This window comes from Paramormyrops kingsleyae, chromosome 4, assembly GCF_048594095.1.
Source record: "Paramormyrops kingsleyae isolate MSU_618 chromosome 4, PKINGS_0.4, whole genome shotgun sequence".
NCBI classification, from domain to species: Eukaryota; Metazoa; Chordata; class Actinopteri; order Osteoglossiformes; family Mormyridae; genus Paramormyrops; species Paramormyrops kingsleyae.
In genome coordinates, this window is record NC_132800.1 from 35,355,220 (window position 1) to 35,380,411 (window position 25,192).

At 46.0% G+C, this 25,192-nt stretch overlaps 1 protein-coding gene across 3 annotated transcripts in view; it reads left to right on the top strand.

Annotated features, from left to right (window-relative positions):
• The window catches only part of LOC111845855 (oxysterol-binding protein-related protein 1), a 49,466-nt gene extending 24,487 nt beyond the window's left edge, over positions 1-24,979 (top strand). For 2 of the 3 annotated variants that reach the window (XM_023815544.2, XM_023815545.2), the window contains 13 exons: positions 9,188-9,293; positions 10,740-10,925; positions 17,568-17,643; positions 18,605-18,739; positions 19,128-19,225; positions 19,595-19,777; positions 20,174-20,281; positions 20,753-20,842; positions 20,945-21,071; positions 21,462-21,578; positions 21,875-21,998; positions 23,359-23,449; positions 24,840-24,979. In XM_023815544.2, coding sequence (XP_023671312.1) covers positions 10,876-10,925; positions 17,568-17,643; positions 18,605-18,739; positions 19,128-19,225; positions 19,595-19,777; positions 20,174-20,281; positions 20,753-20,842; positions 20,945-21,071; positions 21,462-21,578; positions 21,875-21,998; positions 23,359-23,449; positions 24,840-24,942 — 1,302 coding nt within the window. In that variant the 5' untranslated portion in view covers positions 9,188-9,293; positions 10,740-10,875 and the 3' untranslated portion in view covers positions 24,943-24,979. Of the gene's footprint in view, positions 1-3,341; positions 3,475-9,187; positions 9,294-10,739; positions 10,926-17,567; positions 17,644-18,604; positions 18,740-19,127; positions 19,226-19,594; positions 19,778-20,173; positions 20,282-20,752; positions 20,843-20,944; positions 21,072-21,461; positions 21,579-21,874; positions 21,999-23,358; positions 23,450-24,839 lie in introns of those variants that run through there. The other variant, XM_023815543.2, reaches the window with a different exon arrangement.
• The last annotated feature ends 213 nt before the right edge of the window (positions 24,980-25,192 follow it).

The following is a 25,192-nucleotide window of genomic DNA, read 5'->3' on the forward strand; positions in this document are numbered from 1 at the left end:
AGGATGTGCACTGGACCTCCCTCTGTCACTGTGGAGCTCCTGTCAGCTCCTCATACTCATAAAACGTGTGGAACCTCCCTCTGTCACTGTGGAGCTCCTGTTAGCTCCTCATACTCATAAAACGTGTGGAACCTCCCTCTGTCACTGTGGAGCTCCTGTTAGCTCCTCATACTCATAAAACGTGTGGAACCTCCCTCTGTCACTGTGGAGCTCCTGTTAGGTCTCAATACTCAGGAAACATGTGGAACCTCCCTTTGTCACTGTGGAGCTCCTCTTAGGCCTTCATACTGATGAAAAGTACAGAACCGCCCTCTATCACTGTGGAGCTCCTGTTAGCTCCTCATACTCTTGAAACATGTGGGACCTAACTCTGTTATTGTGGCGCTCCTCCTTTGTCTTCATACTCATGAAATATGTGGAACCTCCCTCTGTCACTGTGGAGCTCCTCTTAGGTCTCAATACTCAGGAAACGTGTGGAACTTCCCTATGTCACTGTGGAGCTCCTGTTAGCTCTTCATACTCATGAAACGTGTAGAACCTCCCTCTGTCACTGTGGAGCACCTGTTAGGTCTCAATACTCAGGAAACATGTGGAACCTCCCTCTGTCACTGTGGAGCACCTGTTAGGTCTCAATACTCAGGAAACATGTGGAACCTCCCTCTGTCACTGTGGAGCACCTGTTAGGTCTCAATACTCAGGAAACATGTGGAACCTCCCTCTGTCACTGTGGAGCTCCTCTTAGGTCTCAATACTCAGGAAACATGTGGAACCTCCCTCTGTCACTGTGGAGCTCCTCTTAGGTCTCAATACTCAGGAAATGTGTTGAACTTCCCTCTGTCACTGTGGAGCTCCTGTTAGCTCTTCATACTCATGAAATATGTCTAACCTCCCTCTGTCACTGCTGAGCAAATGTTCAGATACATATTGGGGGGGGGGGTGCCTGAGTACCTACTCCTTTCGCTTGAACGAACTACAGTGCCCCCCGACGTTCCAATTGCCCTTTTCCGATAACTGACAATCACGCCACCCTCCCTGTTCAAGCACCTGCCCCTCGGAAGGTCTTTGCATCACTCCATCTGTTATAGACCTTTATGCTTGTGAAATGCGTGGAATCATTGTGGAGCTCCCAGTTAGATCTCCATACTTGTGAAATGTGAGGAGCCTCGGTCTCTGTTGTCACCACAAAGCCTCAGTTCGACACTCATTTGCATAAACCACTCTGAATTCCATAATTGATGGTGTTTAAGGGCACGTAGCTTCCCGTGTTTGGAAAATGGCTCAGAACTCATGGTCACCTCGGGTTAGAAATGTCATTGGCTAGGGTTTTCACTGCCACGTGCCCCCACTGCCATGCTACGGCTGGCGAGTCATCAGCGGCTTCTCCGCGTCATTGCCGTGCTCTTGTTGGGTACAGATATATTTGTGGTCACCCTCTGTGTGACCTCGTGTTCTCGTCTATGGGCAAACACATATTTTCTGCTCTTTCACCTTCAGGAGAGGGAGGGGGAACAGAGGAGCAATGTCTGGTGTCATGGGGAGGGGGGGGGGGCAGGCAGCATACTCCAGTTCTAAGCAGCATGTGTGGGATCAACAAAAGCTTTGATTGAGTTTCATGAGAGCTTTGTCCAATCACTGTTCCTTGGAGAAGTTGTCCTGTGTGACATTTGTGTTTTATTTCAATTTTCTGGCACAAGAACTGCACAGATTGTGTTTTATTCGTGACAGACTTTCATTAGTGTGTTTTATCTTGACGAAAAGCAACCACCTCCAAAAAAAAAATAAAAACGCATGATACCACTTACAAATGGAAGATGGTTGAAGGACCTCCACAATTTCGGGTTTGGGTGAAATGCTCAGGTGTGATATTACCCGGACACGCCTGAGGAGATAAACTGCTGGGCTGGAAGAAGAGAAACGCCCGCAGCACATGCAGACCACTCTTACTGGGGGGGGGGGGTAACGGAGGAACTCAAAAGAGCAAATTAATGGGAAGCATTCATTCGTCACAGTGTGTTCCTGGAAGTCGATGTGCCGACAGGTAAGCCAATCTGTGGATTCCACCCCCTCCCTAAAACTGTGCTTAGCAATCACTGCTCTGATGGAGATCTGAGAGAGGAGAATCGAAGTGATGCTTGTCAGCCCAGTGGCAGCTCCAGGTGAGCGTGCTTGATGGCTGTGTGAACTGGAATTTTTTTCTTGCCAGTAACTGGATGAATAGACCATATGTGGTCTCACTGGACAGGAGACGCATTTCGGGAGCCCCCAGAGCATCAGATTTTCTCGTTGTCCGCAATGCCGCACCCAGCCTTTTTCTCAGGGACAGAAGATTCTGTCGATTTCTCTACCGCTTTATACCACGATATGTGTATGTGTGGTTCACCATCAAAAGTTTGGACACGCCAAGTTGCCTACAAAGGACAGTGATGTTGGATACCTGACCTAAACACAATAGAAATGGTTTTGGAGGAGTTTCACCAGAGCATGAAGGAAAACTAGCCAGTGAGTGCTTTGTATGTCTTTATATTTCTTTTATAGTATAGAGAATAGTGAAAATAAATCTTTCTATGGGTCGGTGTGCCCAAACCTTTGACTGGTACTGTCTATAGCTGTATAATATTAACGGTTATAATATAAAGTTTTATATAATAACGACAATTCAGTGGATCAGCATTTCAGAATTTAGTTCGCTGCGATGTGACACTTCCTGTTCATTATACGCCTGCTTCTGGTTTGCACTGTAATATACCACATTACAACTGCGTTACGGAACGTTTGTCATGGCTGCATTTGAGGAGAGAGATTGTACGTTAGTGCGTTAGCATTAGCATGACCTGGGTTAGCATTAGCATGACCTGGGTTAGCATTAGCATGTGTCCTTGGTGTTTAGCTGCTTACTCATGCCTGTGGCAGAAAGAGGCTCCACGTGGTGGCTTGTCACCGTGGTTACACTGCACCTGCGATATCACGCCCTTGGGAGGTCGGCCTCAGTGGATGGAGGCTCAGGCAGGATCCGCTATTTGCGCTGAGGTTTGCACTCCTGCCGGTGGCCGCCACACCTAGCACTCAGGGACAGCGTGGATCAGAGCCATCACACACACACACACTCACACGTGCGCGCGCACACATACGCACTAGCAGATACGGACAGCCTGGCTGAACGTCCGCTAAACATAGCTGGATATTATCTGGTGACACACAAGGACCCCAAAGGTACTAAGAGACAGATGTCACATCCCCTCATTGTCGGATTTGTTTGGACTGTGACCTAATTCTGACTACGGGCTGCGCTCGCGATGGTGATCCGCTGACGGAGTACCGTGGGCACGCATCGAGCTCCTAGTCCCCAAGCCACTTCCACGGGCTTCCAGCTCGCGCCGGACGATCTGGATGATGCTCCGGAGCCCTCGTCCTGAACCCGGCAAGAGTGAACAGAGGAACTGAGCAGTGCTGTGGAATGAAGGCAAGAGCTCAGAGGTAGGCAACACCTGGGGGCATGAGGGGACAGATGCTAGGGGGCGGCCCGGAGACAGGTGCGTAACTTGTTAGGCATAGAGGACAGAAATGACCTGTCCGAGAAAAAGTTGTCCTCCTTAGCTGATCAGGGTGTGAAAAATGGAATGGACTCTCTGTTCTGTAGGTGCAGGTGAGCTGGAATCGGTCGAACGTGTACGTGGTTCTAAGAACTGTCTCACCAAAATGAAAACGCCAGCCGTGGCTCGTGAGGTCAGCAGTCAGAACGGGGTTCATTAACCAGCGGCCGAGTCGATTCCTTTGTGGCATACTTTCTCACGCAGTGCCTGGCGCCTGTATTTTTATCCGCTTTGCCTTTTAGCCCACGGTAAGTCCGTTGGACTATCCGCTCATTTGGTGGTTACCTCATCCCCAACTTTGCATGGCTTTCTTTTGTCTTCCTGCGATGGAGGAACAGGAGTTGTATTGTGGAACCGTCTGGGCTGACAGCCGCTCTCACAAAGCGGTTAGCATGTGCGTAAAAATGAAATCATGCTTTATTTGCCATTTGCACAATTACAGGTACATTGGAATGCTTCTTTTTTGATATCTCATCTTGATCTCTTTTGAGATACACATAAATAGATATCCAGTTGAGAGTGAAGGTTGGAATATGAGTGCAGGGTCATACCATTTTTCTGAGGTGAGGAAGGAGGCGGGGTTTAGGCATTCCAACCTGATTGGACAGGAAGTAAGTAAGCCTGACATACAGGGACAAGGCGAAGGGGTCTTATTGGATTACTGGAGGCCAGTCGCTTGTGCCCAGGCAAGACAGCGGTATTATGCTAATCCACGGTGCTCTATGTCTTAATATTGCCTAAGATCTGCATCCTGCACAGTCAGCCTGAGGCCAGACCGTACTGTAGATGTGCTGAGATTTACATTCTCAGTGCATCTGTAATTAACACGGCTTAGCCACAGCATTAATTACTCGGAGTGAATATTGCAGGGTGGTTCATTAGCAAATCACCTCTTGCCTTGAACAAGCCTGTTTAAACTCCATGGTTGTTTGGCCAGATATACACGTATATATCCTGCCTCTTGAGTGTTTTGACATTTCTGGCCAAAATGTCAAATGATTTCAGATCCAGAGACCCATATTGTGCAGAAAGTCTGTTTGGATTTTTTTTTTTCTGGATTGAACCAGCTATGGGTCTGTACCAGGTGGGTTTATAGAATATCTTACCAGCATTGGGGTTAGGGTCTGGGTGGTGGTGGGAGCTACAGTGTTATCTTACATTGTTTTTTCAGTGGACGTGTTTATTTAAAGTACTGTACAATTAAGAAGGCTGGGTCAGACAATCCCTGGAGTAATTGGGGGGTTAAGGGCCTTGCTCAAGGGTCCAATGGTGACATCACTCTCCAAGCCTGGGATTTGAACCACTGACCTTCCGATCACAGACACAGTGTCCTAATCCGGACCATGCTAGGTCCCCATTCTGCTCCCTTTGTGGCTACTCCGGTCCAGTCTGGCTTCCTTCTGGTTCATGCAGAGTAAAGTGCTTTTGCCTGAAGTGTCTGTCTCTAATCTCACCTTGGTCTTTAAGATCTTGCAGGATTTGTTCCTTGGCAAGGAAGCTCAGCACCTCCCTTTGAGCTGAGGACGAGCTGTCAATATGCCTTTCTTTTATTTTACATCAAAGGCTGTCATGTAAAAGCAAGAGATCCATCCCAAAGCGGAACTGCTTTGACATCTTCAGTCACTCTTCTGTTTTCGTTTTCTCCCTTTTCTGTCTTCTTTTATGGTTTTTTTTAAGTTAAAATATTGAACCCGGAACACTGGAATTCTGTGAACGTGGCCAAAAGGCCAAATTATTTATCACGTCAGAAATCTCACAAGATAAACAATAGAATTATTACTATTTATTCTACTTTTTTAAACCACCTGAGTATTAAATAATGTTAAACATGTTAAGCAGCAAATAGCAATGTTTGCACAGCATTAGATGTTACTCAATACTCACTTCGGGGCCCCCTACCCCCCCACTATAGTTGCTGTTTGTGATCAACAGGGGCCCAATACAAATGCATGGCTTCCATTGTGGTAAACAATGTTGCTGTGTAGAAGGGTGAGCCAAATATGCCCATGATCGGTTCGGCTCTGCCTTAGCTAGCCACTGAGCCAGTAATATGTTGGCTCAGCCCTTCCACCTTAATTCCCAAGTTCTCCTGAAGCCAGACAGGAGGGAACTCCTGGACTTTCATCATCATGAAGGTACATTCACAGCATGGCTGCAAGCCATCAGGTCTCACAGGAGCCAGAACCAAGGAATCTGGTGTTTTTTTAACATGCAAGACGACGTGTCTAGTTGGCTCAACACACAGTGGCAGATGTCATGGGCGATGAACGCCGGTCAGGGCACCACCGAGCGTGCATGAGCCGTTGATATCAAGCCGATTTCAGTTTCTCAAATAGTGGCGACGTTCCAGAAACGGGATTCTGCGGCTTTGTTGGTGGGCGTGACAGTGAAGTTGCCATGATATTTATTACAGAGTCCCTTTTGAGGGAGCTAGTCCCTCCCTCCTTCCTCTTTGAAGTGGAAGAGGGTTGTTTTCATGCTGTGCGTTATGTACCCAAGGGTCACAGCCTCCACATCTGGAGGATAGGCCTTCCTCCCCCTTCACAGGTGCCCGGTCTCCAGGCCTACCTCTCCATCCCCCCCATGGTTCACCCTTCTATTCCCCAGCATCGCTACGGAACTGGGCCTGCCCACAGGGGGATCCCATCTGGCCCCAGAGGGTTTTAATTACTATGTGCACTATGTGCTGGGGAGCTCTCTCTCTCCATCAGATGGAAACAGGAGCAGGGGTGCCACAATTGCAGGCACATGCACCGCCTTAGATCTTTTATTGACTTCAGCTTGTTCAACAGCTCTCAGGGAGAAATGATAACAAGCCTTAAGAGTAGGTTAGTGATGTTTGTCTTTGGACTTTATATGACTTAAATCATAAAAACCTTTGGCTTTACTTACAGACTCCCCCATCCCGTCCCCTCCTTACACTTGGATATAATGTCAGATGTAATGGAGACTGATCTATCCGTTATAATCTGCAGACTTGTTCCATCACATGTGCTTGCAAGTTGACACCAAAATATTAACACTGCAAAATCAACACTGTCATTTCCACACTGGAGTACCATCAGCAGTATATCAGCACTAGCATATTAAAACTTGAGTATCATTGTCACGTCCCTCCATCCAGCCCTCTCACGTGCCACGCCCACCTTGTTACCCTCGTGTGAATTCCTAACATACTAACTGTCCTGCGTTCATTCTGATGTCGTGGCCTGTATTTAAGTCCGTGTTCAGTCTGTCTTGTTAGATCTGTCATTAACGTGTATACCGTGTCGTGTGCTACTGGCTTGTGTTTTCCCCAATAAATCCCGCATTTTGGGGTCCCGCTTCCCGACCTTCATTCCCCGGTTCCTGCGTGCACGACCAGACGTAACAATCATCACCGGCATATCAACACTGGAGTATCATCACTACCATATCAACACTGGTATATCAACTTTGGAGTTTTAACATTGAACATAAGAACATAAGAAATTTACAAATGAGAGGAGGCCATTCGGTACATCAAGCTTTTTTGGGGAGAACTCAACTAATAGCTAAAAGTTGTTAAAATCTTATCTAGCTCTGATTTAAAGGAACCCAATGGAACCCAAGCTTGCACTACACTAACAGGAAGACTATTCCATACTCTAACTACATGCTGTGCTTTCTCAAATCCATTTTAAAATGTTCTCCTGCTAAATTCCACCTATGGCCACAAGTTCTAGTATTTAAACTAATATTGAAGTAACTATTTGGCTGAACAGCATCCAAACCTGTTAGAATCTTATATACCTGGATCATGTCCCCTCTTAGTCTCCTTTGCTTGAGGCTGAACAGATTCAGCTCAGCTAACCTCTCCTCTAAGACCAGGAATCAATCTTGTAGCCCTACGCTGAACCCTTTCCAAAGCAGCAATATCCTTTTTAAGGTATGGTGACCAAACCTGCACATAATATTCTAGGTGGGGTCTTACCAAGGAATTGTATAATCTTAGCATCACATCCCTTGACTTAAACTCCACACTGCTAGAGATGTAACCCATTGCTTCCCCACACTGGCGAGACTGGGACAAGGAAGCATCAACATACACACTGAGGTCTTTCTCATAATCAGCTACCTTAATTTCAGTGGAACCCATAAAATATCTGCTACACCACCCACCTTTGTGACGTCTGCAAATTTAACCAGTTTACTGTATGTATTGGTGTCAATATCATTTTTGTAAATTTGGAAAAATAGTGGTCCTAAAATTGAACCCTGCATTACCCCACTATAAACGCAGGCCCACTGTGACATTGTGCCTCTAAAAACTACCCACTGCTTCCTGTCTGTTAACTAGTTTTTGATCCAAGCAGCTACAGTTCCTAAAATCTCTACTGCTTTGAGCTTAAGCAGGAGCCGTTTGTGAGGGACAATATCAAAGGCCTTGTGGAAAACTAAGTAGATCACATCGTAGGCCTTTTTGTGATCAATTTCTCTTGTAGCTTCCTGAAAGAACTCAAGTAGATTAGTTAAACAAGATCTACCTGTCTTGCAGTATTACCACTGGTAGATCAACACTGGAATATCAACAGTCATATGAATGTCATCTGAACATGATATTCATGAATCAATGCTCACATCTTACTAACCATAAATCACATGTTAACACTAGAATATCATCACCAGAAGATCTGATATGGAGTAATAACAATGGAAGATCAGCACTAGTATGTTAACAATTGCAAATCGCAAATTCATGTATCAGCACTTGCATTTCTACACTCGCTTATCAACAATCACGTCAGCGCTCACAAATCAACAATGAAATCTCAATAATGTACCTACACTTATGAATGATGGATATAACAAAACTCAGACATGAACACTGATATATAAACATATATAAACTGGTATTTCAAAACTCAATCATCAACAGACTGATATCAACATTAAAATAGAGACGTCTATGTATGATACTGTAAAATAAGATGAAGGGTGGAGGGAGCTGTCAGAAAAGCAATCAGCGTCGGCACCTACAGCTACGGTTCAGGTTTCTCCTCCTCAGACACCCAATACGGGCTCGTGCGTGTCACGTTTCCCTGTGGAAGGGAAACCAGAGCCTACAGGGAGCTGGAGCTTGGATTCACGTAGCCTGTCAGCACAACAGTCACATGCAGCCAGACCCATTAACAGCGCGGTACGGGGAGCAGCCAGGCGGTGCATTTTAAGCGAACACTCAGGGCACCTGAGTGACCACTGAAGCGATTTGTGCTGCTTTGACTCACAACACCTTAATGGCTGGGACCTCTGGCAGAGGGTATGAGCGGAAGAGCCCCGATCGGCGGAGAATGTGCAGCGTAATTCGTTATTGTCTTCAGATTTAATTGCTCTGTAAGAAGGTCATATAGCCTGGAGCAGCGTCATTTCCCTTCGGTCCTGAATTAATTGGTTATAATCACCTGTCACATAAGCAAGGAAATAAAATGTTTGAAACGTAGGCCTTGGTGATCATGTGACTTCGTAATCCACCTACTTCCCGAACCATAGACGTATTGGTGCTGGTTGGTAGTTGCTTTTGTTGTTTATCGTTTCACTGACTACTGTCTGAGGGTCTAACCAGAGGCCTTGGTCCACAGGTCAGACCAAGAAAAAGATCTGGATTTCATCTGAGAACTCCAGCCTTAGAGGAGTTTGCCAGAGGTTTCCGTCAGCACGCCCTTGAAGAGGATGAAAAAATCGCCCGTGAGTCACCTGACCAAGAGCACACCTCCCCACCCACCACACTTTGGTACCCGCTGGCCCAACTGTGCCGCTCCCTTGCTAACTGACCTACTTTCATTTCAACCCGCCTCTCGAAAGTGGATCGGAGTGGCAGATTCCAAAGCGGCCTGCTGCCGTCAACCATCGGAATCATTTAAAACAACAAGCGCAAAATGATCCAGCCCCCTAACGCTGCTCTGCTTCAGTTTATCTCCAGCCAGACAGATCGTGATGCAGCGCACTGTCACCCAAGGCTGATACAAAATGATAACATCGCTCACTTTCTCTCTTCATTCCGGCCGCATCAGACACATCCGGACGCTGCTCTATGCCACCCCACAGAGAGACGAGTTCCGGGTTGTTGGTGCCTTTTATGTATTCATCTTTTGCCTGATCTGCTGCTGATTATCTGCGGAGGGAGCTGCCGTTTCCACCACGATCTGCACTTAAGCCGCTCGTCCACATACCATGCTGGACCCATGCTGACACACGGTTTTAAAAGGCTGGCCTCTCCTTTGTGGCCGGCTGGGTTCCGGCTCTGGGTAATTCTTTTGTCACTGAGCCGTGTGGCCCTGAAGCCTGTTTGGTCCTCACTCGTTTATAGGGTATGATCAAAGAGGCGTGTTGTGCCTTTGAGGCAGATAGGCAATTAAGGCCCGTCATTCAAAAGTTTGAGTTTGCAAAAAAAAACTCAACACAAACCAATCTAAATCTGTGGCTACAGCTATTTATATTGTATACCCAAGTTCCTGAGTCCATTTCAACCCGTTTCCCCCTATTAGGGATGATTCTGAGTACCTTAAAAAGAGGTGATCTCTGGAAGGGACCCCATATATAAAACAGAGTTTTAACCAGACTTTTGTGAATTATGTGCCATTAGTGGGTCATTTAATGACGGCAGAGGTGGACAACACTTTCAATACCAGTGTGATGCACATACTGTAGTAGCAGCACCAGTGAGACACCGTTTGGTGACGTTGAGGACAGCTGAGACATAGGGCAGTACTTCCCCCCCCCCCCCCGAGGGGGCTCCTCTCCTGGTGATCCAACCATGTTGCTTTGGCCGCCTTTGGAAAGGGAGTTTTTTACAGGATGAATGTACCATCCCAGGCAGCAGGTCACCTGAGCATTCTTTCCCTGAAAGTGTTGCCGCCACCCCCACCCGTCTATCCCTGCCATGTACGGATTACCCGTTTGGTATTGTTGTGTTATGGAGATCGCGGACCGGGTGCTATGGGAGGGGCTGGAATGGTGTGGTGCTGAGTGGAGCAGTACACCGTGACGGGGAAGGAGGTGGAGCATCTGCAGCTACCTCACAAGCCAGCAACAGTCACAGCTCCTTCACCAACCTGCTCCCTCTCATCCTCCATTCTGCCTACACTCCATCCTCCTCTCTCTCTCTCTGTCTCTCCGTCTCATCTGGGCCAGACTCAGAATTTGAACGGTTCCTGAGCGGATCCTCACAGACTGGACACCCACTCAAGGAGAAGTCCCTCTCCATTTCCAGCAACACCTCCGCCCAGTATCCCTGTCTCCCATAGCTCCTGAGCCTCACCCTTCCGGCATGTCTCAGGAAGATGACAAATCCCGCTGCAACGGGATCAAGAAGCACAGGTGAGGCACATACATGGAGGTAGTGGGCGAGTAACGGTGTGATGCGGATACAGTGGACAGAGAAGTACTTGTATTTTGCTGTTACTGACAGGAGGAGTAATACTATATAGTTTGTCTGGGATTGATTGAGAGTGATGAGTAACAGGTGTTTGGGGGTCAGGTGTTGGTTAGGTTGCCAGCTTCCGTTCCCATGCTTGCCCTTGATGTCATCCACGTTGTCCCTAACAATAAGCCAGAAAACAGTTTTCACTTTCACAACGATGTCAGGGCATTTAAAGGCATAAAATCCATGTTTCCGACGTCTCAAGACCTGAGTGCGAGTGGGAATTACCAAACAGTGGGAAATTGGTATTTGTGTTGTGCCTCTACCGGTTTACAAGTCCACGGACAGAGCAGAAGGGATCTGGGAGGTGTGGCATGACCCTGAAAGCAGATAACTTTGAATCGAGTTCTCTCCAGGTTGAAATCGAGCAACATTGCCCCGGAGAATAGGAAATAGAGCAGAAATAGGGCAGAATAGTGCGTGATAGCCGTGGGAATAGCATTGGAATTTCTGTTGACGGCACGTGTCTGACCGCTCAGGTCAACTGCAGTTTGACTGTTGACACCTGGATGGTAAGTGTAAATCAGTGGCTGAAAGGTACATGCAGTGGAACTGACGTACCGGTTTTGATTCAGTCAAAGATGATGGAAGAACAGGGGCAATACGTCTCTGCTCATGAAGCGAGTCAGCTTGGTGATTAATCGTGATGTTTGAAAAGATGTGAAATTTGATGGCGCCCTATGTTTTTTTCCTTGGCCAATGGACTGCATTTCATGCCTGGCAGAGTGCCGACAGCTACCAGATACTATAAAAACAGGTGAACACCGAACTGATTTAGTCAGACATGGCCATTCAGTGTCTCATGGGTAAAATATCTTGTCTTTGGGACACTTCAAAATAGTCTAAGGTGCTTACACGCAACAATCATGCGCAGCAGTATTCATTGCACTCGTCATACCAAATATTTTTCGGGAATTAGTTTGTCATTTGCTAAAGTAAACCATTTGTCAAAAAGTCAAAAATGATCACAGTTTTGATAGCTTTAGAGAGTATGTGTTTTGAGGTTTTGAGATTTTACCAGTGTTTAAATGGGTAGTACATATATTTCAACACCATTTTTTTGTTTGGATTATCTGAGTACATTCTCGTCATCTCTTGGAAAAGGCCATGCAGGTGGTGCAAGAATCATCTTGGTCTGTATTATTTCAGTAAAGAGCTGCTCCAAAAACAGCATAGAATTTTTAGGGTAGTTAGGTGAACTGGGTGGGTAATCATTAGAACCCAAAAAGCTTTCTGCACTCTTGTTACTATTGTTCTACCTCATGGTGTTGGCCATACATTTACTACAAAGTAAGTACCTAGGGCTTCTGTTTTAGTTCAATGGCAGTAATTCACTAGGCCAGATGATTCCGAAAGCTTTTTCCCACCAGGCCTGTAATATAGACTGTAGTTGATGGGTGTTCATTTTTCCTGGAGCGATGATTAAAAGTCCAACGGAACTTGTCTTTTGGAGTTAATTTCAGCCACACTATCAACACAGGCATACACTATGAGATTGGAGTCTCTCGGTAGCAAGGCTCTGGACTTTAATCCCTGCCAACACGCACCACTTATGGTGGGGGAGAGGGCACCTCCCACCAGCTCATCATCTCGGTAAGGACCGAGTGTAAATAGAGCCAATTTTTCGAAATCTGTGTGTTGCTGAATAGGTTACACATCTGTGTCTGTGTGTGCAAGGTCATGGGTTTGAATCTCACTGCCAATAGAGTAATCGTATTGCCGTCGGGCCCTTGAGCGAGGCCCGTAATCCCAAATGCTGGATGCCGGCTGACCTTTCATTCTGACCCCAAGCTTTTCTCACATGGATGTCACTTTGCAGAAACATAACTGCAATGTAAATAAACATAAATGAAGCTTAGACGATGGAAGGAAATCAGTCACTGCCCTTCCCCTAGCAAACATTGTTTTTCAGAGATGACTACCTTTTTCAGACAGATGCTGGTTATACTGATGGAAGCCATCATTTAGGTTGATCATCTTTTATTATTTGTTGTCACTTCACATTTTAGTTGCATTTGTTTGTTGTTCAGTTGATACAACAATTAGGACCCAAGACGTAATCCGTTCATCGAGGCCAAGGTATAATTCTTTCATGAGTCCGCCAAGAAAAATGGGTGAAAATCACTTGGCCTACTGATGTTGACGATGTTGTCATTGTCACAATGGAACACCTGTTCACCCAACTTTTCCAATTCTTTGTAAGGTGTAAGACAACCCCAGACTGTGGTTTGACAGGCCATGAATATGTTAGCCTTCTCTGAGGAGAGTGTTTAGGAAGAGCTGTGACGCCATTACGAGGGCCACGTCGTCCTGCAGAAATGTGAAACTTAATCTCAGACTGATAAGAACAGAAAAATGTACATGGCATGGGGTCAATCACTCAAGCAAATTGACCTTACAGAGGATTTAGCAGGAGTGATGCAGTCTTTTTCCACCAATACAATTGTTTTCATTCGTTGAATGTCCTTTGGTGTATTTGTGGAACCTCATCAATTGCCTGAGTAGGGTAGCCTGAAGGTATTTTACCTTGGGAAAGGTTTGAATGTACTTTTCAAACAATTTACTGCTGGATTTGCCAGAAAGTGCAGCCTTGATCCAAAGCGACACAGAGTTCTGTAGAAACCCATATCTTCATCGGTACTCTGGCTGCCAGCGAACGTTTACACCTCTCCTTCTGATCATTTTAGTCAACACATGTTCAAGACAAGGTACATCCTTTTTACATCCTATGAGGAGGATTCAGGGTGGCTTTGACCAGACCACAGTGTTTCTTCAGTGATTTAAAATCTGAATAGATCACTTCAGCTAAGTTGAAAGGGTACAGAGATTTAAAACCTACACACCAGACGCATTCCTCTGCTTGGATTTTGTAACGCAGATGAATTGCAGAAGTTCCCAAATAGGGCTTCTCACAGAGATAGTGACACAAATAGTTGAAATCATAATAGAGAGGATAGTACCTCAAGGTCTTGTCCAGGGTCCAAATTGTTTCCACTTTCGTTTATCACAACATAACTTTCCAGAGTTTTTCTGGACATTGTACCAAAATGCAGACACACATATCCAGGTCATTGTTGAAGGTCAAATTAAGCAGCCTAAAAACTTGAAAGTCACCCCAAATCTCTGTGTAATCAGAATTGCCTCTGACATCCTTATGAAACTGAAACTTGGGACTGAAATGCGTGGCATTCATAACCAAGCTTGGTAACCATTCCTGATGTCCTGGCAGCCATCAAAGCCACCGTCACCGTTGTTTTGACCCAGACCATACAGTTTTGCCCTCTCTGACAGCTTGTGTTTTTATGATTTCATGTCCCCTTCAGCAGTTATCATTCCTGCACTGATTTCCAGTTCCCCCTCTTTCGGTTAAATCAAACTGAAAGAGCTTTTGACAGATATTGGCTGGCTCAGGATGTTCTGTTGGTCCCACCTGATCAGTCTCATTATGCTAGGTGTGTATTCAATGGCTCATCTTCAGTGTCCTTGTCCCTTGAGTCCATTTAGAAGTAGGAATCCTGCCCCTCCCTCATTGAGCATGGGCTGTCCTTCCTGTCTATAGGCTCCAGTGACGTTTGGGCTTCCCAAAAGCCAGATATTGTTTCAAGTGACCGCACATTGTTAATTTCGCCCAACCACCCCTTGGTGAATAATTTAGAGTAATGGCTTGCATGAGAGAGTTCAGAGAAAGGCACGCTAAAACGGAGCAGCCGATTCAGGCTGGAGTAAATGATTTATGAGTCACCACGTCTGTAATCAACCCTGCCATTCAGAGACTCCCTATCTGAGGCAGAGCAGACAGTTTGCTTGACATCACCTTGCAAAACCTTTTTTGACCAAACTTTCCTGGGTGAAGAACTGAGCAAACAAGTCAGCTGTAGTAATTATCGCCGGCTGTGGACAATAGTCTTAGGGTGTGATAAGTGAGAGTTTAAAGCCAGCATAGACTTTGATGTTCTCCATTTTAAGACTCGAGTTTTACATCAGCCATTTTCTTAATAAAATGTTTCTAACAATGGGATGGGTTTTCTTGTCACTGGAGCTGGCCTGGTAATATGTGCTCCAGAACCTGAATTATTGGCTCTGGATGCAAAACGGAGCTCATTTTGACTTGAAAAAGGAGCTTCAGCTTCTGCATTGTATAGCTAGAAAAAGTCCAAGAAATAATAATAATAATAATAACACTACTACTACTTCGACTGTAAGAATAAATACTACTGCTAATAATAATAATAATAATAATAACACTACTACTACTTCGACTGTAAGAATAAATACTACTGCTAATAATAATAATAATAATAATAATAATAAAACCCAAATTGAGGGAATGGTGATGGAGTTTCCTGCTTGCAGGCATTTGAGGGATGGCCCAGACTGGTATACACTGGGCAATTTGTTCAGTCTGTGGTTGTGACATTGTCGGTGTGTAGTGTGATCAACAATCAGTGAATAAATTAGCTCTGTGCTTCAAAATTTTGGACATACACCATATGGACAAAAGTATTAGGTCATACCTCTTACACATTGAATTCAGGTGTTTCATTCAGACCCATTGCCACAGGTGTATAAAATCAAACGCCTAGCCTTGCAGTCAGGTTTACAAACATTTGTGAAAGAATGGGTCGTTCTGAAGAGCTCAGTGAATTCAAGCTCGGTACTGTCATAAAATGCCCACTTTGCAATAAGTCAGTTTGTGAAATTGCTTCCCTGCTAGATATTCAACGGTCAACTGTGAGTGGTATTATTGCAAATTGGAGGTGTTCAGGAATAACAGAAACTCAGCCACAAAGTGGCAGACCACATAAAGTAACAGAGTGGGGTGGACGAGTGCTGAGCCGCTCTGTTGACTCAATAACTGCAGAGTTCCAAACTTCCTCTGGCAGCATGAAAACTATGTGCTGGGAGATTCATGGAATGGGTTTCCACAACTGAGCAGCTGCATGCAAGCCTCAAATCACCAAGTGCAGTGCCAAGCGTCGGATGGAGTGGTGTAAAACACGCTGCCATTGGACTCTGGAGCAGTGGAAACATTCTGTTGAGTGACAAATCATGCTTCTTTGTCTGGCAGTTTGACGGACCAATCTGGGTTTGGCAGATGCCATGAGAACGTTACCTGCCTGACTGCATCGTGCCAGCTGTACAGTTTGGTGGAGGAGGGATAATGGTATGGGGTTGTTTTTCAGGGGTTAGGCTGGGCCCCTTCGGTCCAGTGAAGGGAACTCCGCTTCAGCATACCAAAACACTTTGGATAATTGTATGCTTTCAACTTTATAGGAACAGTTTGGGGAAGGCCCTTTTCTGTTCCAACATGACTGTGCCTCAAAAACATGATTGGGTGAGTTTTGTGTGGAAGAACCTGACTGGTCCACACAGAACCCTGACCTCAATCCCATTGAACACCTTTAGGATGAACTAGAACGGAGATTGTGAGCCAGGCCTTCACGTCCAACATCAGTGCCTGACCTCACAAATACCTTTCCGGAGGAATGGGCAAAAATTCCCACAGACACATTCCAAAATCTTGTGGAAAGCCTTCCCAGGAGAGTGGCAGCTGTTATAGCTGCAAAGGGGTGGGCAACTCCATATTGATGCCTGTGGATTAAGAATGGGATGTCATTCAAGTTCCTGTGGGTGTAATGCACTGATGTAGCCAGGAATCTTCGACGGGGGGCGTGCATATCCAACTGCGGCATGGCTCAACCTATTTTCCTGTTTTTTAAGAACAGGTTTTTAACAATAAATTGTATATACTGTATTTTAGTATTTTAGTAAAATGTCTGCAATTATTGTATCCATAATTGCAGACATTTTAGCGAATTCATTGCGATTACAGTGATTTAATTGCCAAAAACTGAACTTCGGAATGTTGTTGAAATTGATGGTCTGGATTTGATGGTCAGGGTTAAACTGATGTTCTATTTGCTGTGCGATTTTTAATTCCTTACAGTACAATTAGTTGTTACCAGCGTGTACGAAACGCCAACGAACCGTTACTGTCACAACATGTATAAATAAGTAAGTAGACTTCTAATCATGAGTGCAGGACTCATGGGATTTCACGAGGATGGGGAACACGTACGCACCTTATGCACTGTGTATGGCTATGCCACTGTTCACTAGTATTTTTGTCTATGTAGTGTATGTGGCTCTGGTATGATGTTTTGGCCAGTTCAGAGAATATGTAGATTGAAACGTCATTTTTGAGTGTTTCTGCTGCATTGGAAGCAGATGAGATGTGACGTAGAATGTTACAAATTAATCGTTAAAGGGGAAACAGGACGCACTGTGCATACAGCTGTGCATTACCTGTCCTGGTGTTCCCATTCCCGTCAAAGAGCTTCTGGATCATTAGCCTGTGGCTAACTCAGCTTTATTGTGAGCCATTCGGGCCATATAAACTGCACCGCAGGGTACTGCAGGCCTCCATGTCTCGTCGCAGTGCGTTAGCCAACGACGTTCGGACTTCCTGCACTCGTGCATTATGGGTCGAGCGTCGGCTGTTCTCCGGTGGTGATTTCCTGTCCGGTGTATGTTCTCAGAACTACCCTGCCAGTGCCAATGATATCCCGGAATGATGTAAGCATCTGGAGCATCCTTAAAAAGTGCATCGGGATGGTGAGTGCCCCCTCTGTTTTGAAACCCCTCCATCCCCCCTCCCGTGCTGGATTTAGAGGCTCTGAGAGGGGTGTGTAGTCAGCGATGGATTAACAGAATCCCGAAACCATACGGTGTTTGTTGAGCTCACGATGCGATTCCTCTTCAGCGAATATTGTTAAGGACTTTGCAGATTCGACACACACCTGGTCCCGTTTCCACACTGTCCTGCCCCCTGGTCCTTCATGCCGGGGAAACGCCCATTTCATTATGCCGCTAATTCTTTCCGAAGCTCATTATATTATGAGTTTCCCGTTGGCTTGTGGCCAGAAATTTTAATCGTCGCAAACAATTCTTTTGTGATTCGTGGCACTCAGAGCGGGATCGGCAGTGCACACACGATATTCTGAAAAATGGGACCAAATCAAAAAATGTATTTTAATTAAAAGCCGTTATGGACTGTTCCTGAATGCCGAGAAGCAGTTATGGTACAAATTGCTGGCTGACCCTTTTCTAGCTAATGCAGAGCCAGATTCTGGGCATTTCAATCTCTGCCTATATATAGGGGCAACCAAGCTCTTTTAATCAGCACACATAAAGTCAGATTTAGAGGAACTCAAAGTAAGATTCGGCCTGTACAGACATCCTCAGAACCTGAGCATGTGGATGAGCAAACCACCTCCCCCCCCCCCCCCCCCCCCATTCCAGCCTTTGCCGATGTTACAAAAATAAACATCAGAAAGTTGGCCTGCTTAATTGCTCAGTTTGGCATTATTTCACTGCTTAATGAGGATGCTTTAATCACTTGCCTGTGCTCTGATGTCTTTATAGCTCAGTTCAATGTTTTTTTCCATCTCAGCAGTTTCTGTGTTCCCTCTCTCTCTCCCGGTTGCCATTTGGTACTGTTGGTGGGGGGGGGTTGACCAGCTGCTCTCTCTTTCTGTTTCTATCTCATGTGTTCCTCACCCTCCGTGTTCTCCAGGAGCTGTCCAAGATCACCATGCCCGTTGTCTTTAACGAGCCGCTTAGCTTCCTGCAGCGCATCTCAGAGTACATGGAGCACACGTATCTTATCCATCAAGCAAACAGCTCGTCCGACTCCATCGAGAGGCTAAAGGTACCACTCAGGGGCGTAGGAACTGGGGGATGGGGCTCATGCATCCCTCCAATAAACAGGCCATTGTGTTTAAATAATTAAGGTTTGTTTCCCCAAATCAGAAACTCTATCCGATGCTTTTGGTATTGCCCCAAACCCTGCCTGGTCCATCATGGTCATGTGCTGGGTGGGGGACCACTCATGACCTCACGTTGCCCAGGCAACCATAAATGATGTTGTTTGTGCGTGACTGAGCATGTCCCAAAAAATGCTGGAATTTGACCGTGTGTGCCGGTGTTGGTCACCGCACGTGACCATTTAGAAGAGCATGTGAAGATCCCCCATTTGGTTACGGTTGCTTTGAACGCACTAGTGACCGTGATTGATTTGTATCGCGGTGCATTTCCAGTGCGTGGCGGCGTTCGCAGTGTCTGCCGTGGCCTCGCAGTGGGAGAGGACGGGGAAACCCTTCAACCCCCTGCTGGGAGAGACATACGAGCTGGTCAGGTAGGACTGCACCAGTGTGGGCGGTGTGCCGTTCGGGACCGGAGAGGATGGGATAAAAATGCCGTTTATCACTTTTACCGTTAACCTTCCACTTTGCTGATGACTTTGTCTGCTGGATTTTTTATTATTATTACTTTTTTTTAGTTTTCGTTGAGTGCGTGTTGCTCTACATCATTCTTTCTCAACGTGGTCCTCAGGGACCCTGAGACAGTCCACACCTGAACCAAACAATCAAGGACACTAAATGCATGGTACAGGTGTTCTGGCTGAAACACAGTGCGGGCCGTCTAGGGGCCCCTGAGGACTGGGCTGAGCAACACTGTTCCTGATGATGGTGTCCTGATGTGACGGGTATTTGGTGCCCTTCAGAGAAGACCTGGCCTTCAGGTGGATGTCGGAGCAGGTGAGCCACCACCCCCCCGTCAGCGCCTTCCATGCCGAGGGCCTCGGGAACGACTTCGTCTTCCATGGCTCCATCTACCCCAAGCTGAAGTTCTGGGGCAAAAGTGTGGAGGCTGAACCTCGAGGGATCATTACCCTGGAGCTTCCTATGTGAGTCCCCACCCAGGCAAGACCCCCCTCACTGAACCTTCGGCCATCTGTATCAATCAATTGATCAACTGACATTCACTGTAATGATCAGTACAATGTGCAGTGAAATACTTGGTTGCCTAGCTACAGAACTGTGAAACAAGGGACATGACTATAAACAGACAAAACATTAAACATTAAACAACTAACATTAAACATTAAACAATAATCATAAATAACCATGATAATAAATAATGCTGTCATCTTTTCCTGACTGAATTGCGTCTGTCAAGTCGAGTGACTTGACTATACAGCATCCCCTCGCACCCCCTCCCCCCCCCCCGAAAAAAAGTGCTCTGAAGCTCAGTGGTCTGTGGAAATGCCTCCGTGATTGTAGGTGACGTTCTGTGTCTGCAGGCACAATGAAGCGTATACGTGGACGAACCCCATCTGCTGTGTCCACAACGTCGTCGTGGGCCAGCTGTGGATCGAGCAGTATGGAAACGTGGAGGTGGTCAACCACAAGTAAGACGAGCGTGAGCGTGGCGGCTAGTGGGCGATCCGTCATGTCCGTCCTCTGAGAGGAACGTAATTGAATTAAATTAAAACAGAAGAGTGCAATTGATTCATCCAGAATGTGTGCTTTTTTTTTTTGAGATGTTTGGCAAACAAATTAACTAGAACAATTTTGTCACAAAGTGAATCAGTAAAATATGTGTAATCTACCAGGGTGACAGCTACCATTACTTGGTTATAATGAATAAAAGTATGCAGTTTTCTCATTACTGAGCAGACAAACAGAATTTGTTTATAGAATTAAATTCTTATAAAACACTAAGACCATCACCCAATGCACATCACGCAAATCACTGCGATTTTACCCACAATGCCAGAGTACAGAAATCTGAATGCCGGCATTGGGTCAGGGCCAAACATGGGCACCCTTTTGATACAAATGAATGTGAAATGCTTATTCTGACTGTGTTTCCGATACAGGACGGGAGAGAAATGCAGCCTCACCTTCAAGCGGTGTGGTCTGTTCGGTAAAGAGCTGCACAAGGTAGAAGGGTACCTGCTGGATAAAAGGTGAACTTTAAATCCCACAGCCCCGGTGCTAGGACCCAGCGGCCTCCGCGACACCCCATGTGACCTCGTGGTGTCATGTGACGCATGTGTCTCCCGATGCAGCAAAAGGAAGCTGTGTGCCCTGTACGGGAAGTGGACCGAGTGTCTGTACACAGTGGACCCGGCCGTGTACGATGCCCACAAGAAAGCAGACAAGAAGAGTACTGAAGAAAAGAAGGGGGCCAAACCGGTGAGGGGGGGCCCAGGAAGGGGGGGTGCCTGCTACACTGGTGTCACCATGCCTGTTTCCATCATCGCTGTGATTATTTTGACACCACGCATCATGACCACTCAGTGTTTCAGGCGTTGGTCATGTCCTCTAGGACCAACGCCACACAAGCCTGTCGTCTTTTAATTCTCTTTGTGCTCATCGGGCATCAGAATAATTGGTAGTGCCACAGCAGAGACAAACCAAAACTTGTGCAAATAGTATTTTGGAGTTAATGGGTTCTCTCCCCGTACCTCAGAGGTCTCGACTTCCGTGCCTCAACTTGGTAATGGTGTTATAAATCTGTCACATGTTTGTTGTCTGTGGAGTGAGTTTCTATGCGTGCCTGGGGGTTCTGTCCGCCCGCTGCAGCACGGCTCGGATGAAGAGTCTGAGGAGATGCCCATTCCGGAGTCGGAGACGGTGCCGGTGATCCCGGGCAGTGAGCTGCTGTGGAGGATCACACCCAGACCCGAAAACACCGCACAGGTCAGAGTCCCAAAGTACATAGTCCCTGTGTGACCGGTGGCCAGGGGAGGTGTTTATCGCCCCCTGTTGGCCACAGACAGTCACTAAACTATCAAATAAAAATATTCATTATTCAGGAGATGCTGAAGCAGCATGTTCTCACCAGCTAGCTAGCAACAATCTTCTGACTCTGCTTGCTAGCTGTTTATTTAGTTTTTCAGACATCTGGGGAGGGAGGTACGATTTTTTTGAGTACCCATGTCTGCCCCCTCCTGGACATCGCTGCTCATTGCCTGGTTCCCTTGCCCCTCTTGCAGATGTACGCCTTCTCGACTTTCGCCATGCAGCTGAATGAGCTGGAGGATGGCATGGAAGGGGTGATCCCAGCGACGGACTGCCGGCTCCGGCCTGACATGCGAGCGTTCGAGAATGGAGACATAGGTACTGTCAAAAACAGCTTAACAACAAGACTCACCCCCCCCCCATGTCCCACACCATGCCCCAGCGATATCTTTGTAAATGTTATACCTTCACAGCTCCAATGTCCATTAGGATCCATAGATGCTTTGCCATTTACGCCTCTTTGATCTGTTGCACTGTTACGATTTTGCAATGTTCAACAAACGCATATGCTTCTGGTCTCATTCATGTGTATTCTATGTCTTTTTCTGGGTGTCTCTATATCTATTATCTATTATCCCTGCCTGTGCATACACCCCCCCCCCCCCCCCCCCCCTCCATTTGGCTTTTGAGTTTGACCCTTTGGGAAACATAGCTGGGGACTCCTGCTGTATGCAGTATTGTTGGCTGGGGTGCTCTGTGCACTATGACAATAAAGATTTATCCGCACTCCTTTAAGAAATTCAATGAGGGAATTTAAAACGGTTACAAATGGCCGAGATTTGGGTTTGATCATTGAGAGATTAGTATAGGGTGTGTATTGTTAAAAAGGCGGAAAAATTTACAGAATCATCTGTGCCTTGAATTCCAAATTGATACCATTCTAAATAACTTAATACCCATTGAACACTATATGGCAGAGAAAATAAAGTATTAAACATATATTAACTGCAAAGTTTAACTGTACCATTTTACCAGGTGTCCCATTTTAACAATACTTACCCTAAAGGTGTTATAACTTGAATAAATTGCACTGCTTCAGTACAGAGACACACAGTTAGGTTAAGTACTGTTCCTAAATTGTCTATAGTGTATCATACTGTCTGTATGTGGCCCGGCATCCAGTCCAGCAAGTACCCCGGCCTTGTGTCCAGTGCTGCCTGGGATAGACTCCAGCCCCCCCCCCACCCCCACCCCCATCCTAACCAGGATACATGATTACAATTAAAATGGGTGGGTGCATGAATAGAGGAATGATTATACATGATAATCTATTTGTGTGCATTTTGTGGTGTTTATGGAATTGTGAAATGGTAAAATGGCAAAATGGTAAGATCTCTGGGGCGGCATGGTGGTGCAGTGGTTAGCACTGTTGCCTCATACCTTTGGGATCTGGGTTCGAGTCTCTGTCAGGGTCCTGTGTGTGTGGAGTTGGCATGTTCCCCCCTGTTGTGGGGTTACCTCTGGGTTCCCCAGTTCTCCCCCCCCTCCCCCCCCACCCCACAGTGCAAAAACATGCTGAGGTTGATTGGAGTTACCAAATTGCCCATAGGTGTGAATGGTGGGTTTTTCCTTGCCTTGCGCCCATTGGCTCCAAACCCCCTGTGACCCTGAATGGGAAAAGCGGTTACAGAAACCGTAAGGATGGATGGTAAGATCTCTCATGGCCTTTTTTTTAAAGATCAGGCCAGCAAGGACAAGAAGAGGCTGGAGGAGAAGCAGAGGACGTCGAGGAAGGAGCGCGCCAAGACGGGGGAAGACTGGAAGAGCAGGTTAGCGCGCCGGGTGACGGGCACCGTGCTCAGTGACGCGTCGCGGTGTTAAGTGTCCCCCTGTCTGCATGTGGCTCCTGTGTAGGACCGGCAAAATGGCGGTGCGGCTCCTTCCGGTCAGCAAAGGGCACGCTTTGATTTAATGACCCAAAACAGTCTGAAGAGCGTATCCAGGCAAATGCAGCTGCATCGCTAATGAATTCACAGTCATGTTAGCTGCTCGTTAGCAGACATGACCCTTTTGGGTCATGTGTACAGTGCACACTTTCTCCTGTCAGACCTCACGCCGTTTCCCTGTGCTGGCTGACTGTCGCGCTTATCTGCTCTGTACTGTGTGTTTGGTAATGCATTCTGTGTTGCTGGCACCCCCACGTGACCTGACAAGTAGCCCTGCCCTTGGGCCCAGGTTTGTCCCGCCTGATGCTGGCTGCTGTGGCTTTGGTGTGCAGTGCATGTGAGAGCAGTGCTGTAACTCCACCTACTGGAGCTGTGGAGCACTGCAACTGAGACCTAGTCTCCCATTCAATTTAAAGATGTATTGATTAGACCAGACGAATTCTTTTAAAAAGAAACATTTTGTAGATTTAATGCCATAAAGAATGTTAATAATTCAAAAATATTGTATTTTGCAAACATTGTTATCCATTACAATGCTGTGCATAAGTCTTAGGCAGCCAAAGAAAATGATGTGTAAATGATCTTCATGTTGGTATAAAACTATGATATTATGCCTGTCAAAGTGTGTCAGCTTAGCTGTTTCAAAACCTCTACCAAAATGACCCCATTATTTCCAGCAACCATACAACACACCCATGTATGACTCGACCACTAGCTCACCTTGTACAGATAATCAATATCTCATCGACTTATTTAACAAATTAAATTAATTAAGTGAGCTGGTGGTGAAATTTAACAAATTCATGGAATGGCTGAGGTGCCCCTGAGGAGAGGTTTGGGAAATTAAGCGGTGTTCATCTAGCCATCCAACAAGATATCAGTAACGTTTTGGAGAACAGAAGAAATATTTACTAGTTTTTATTGTTACTCTTAATTTGCATATGTTCTCACGTTAAATTGTGTTTTTTTGTTCCGAGCAAAAGTGCACTTACTACCCAGATAAATGCTTTAAACAGCCTAAGACTTTTGCACAGTGTTGTTTATCTGGTAGTATTAAGTTCTTTATGCATGTGACAGTTATTTCTATGTCTCCGATTGAACATTGTGGCCTGTGATCGGTTTTGTGTGATTTGTGATCAACTTGATTGATTATGGATCAGTAATTGGCCTGTATGGTCTGTGATCCGGCTTTATAATCCGTGATTATGTGTGATTAGATATGTCATACGCATACCAGCTTTACTGGTTTAACTGTTGTGCTCTTTGGTTCTAGGTGGTTCCACCAGGCACCCAACCCCCACAATGGTTCCCGGGACTGGATCTACTCTGGTGGATATTGGGACAGGAACTACACCCAGCTCCCTGATATTTATTAACTTCCCATTCCCATGATAAAGAGAATCTTCTCATGCTCATCTTCACAACTTGGAATTTAAACTTGTTTTTTTTTTTTTTTTTAAAGCTGTTTAATTTTTTTTTTTTACATGGCATTAATCTTTTGGGATTGTTCGCTTCTCAACCGAGAAATTGCGTTTGTATTAGGAGTCGTGTTTACGTCAGGAGCACTACAGAGGAACCAGCGGAGTTCCCCGTAGGATCGCTGTAGTTCACAGATTCGGTCCAGTT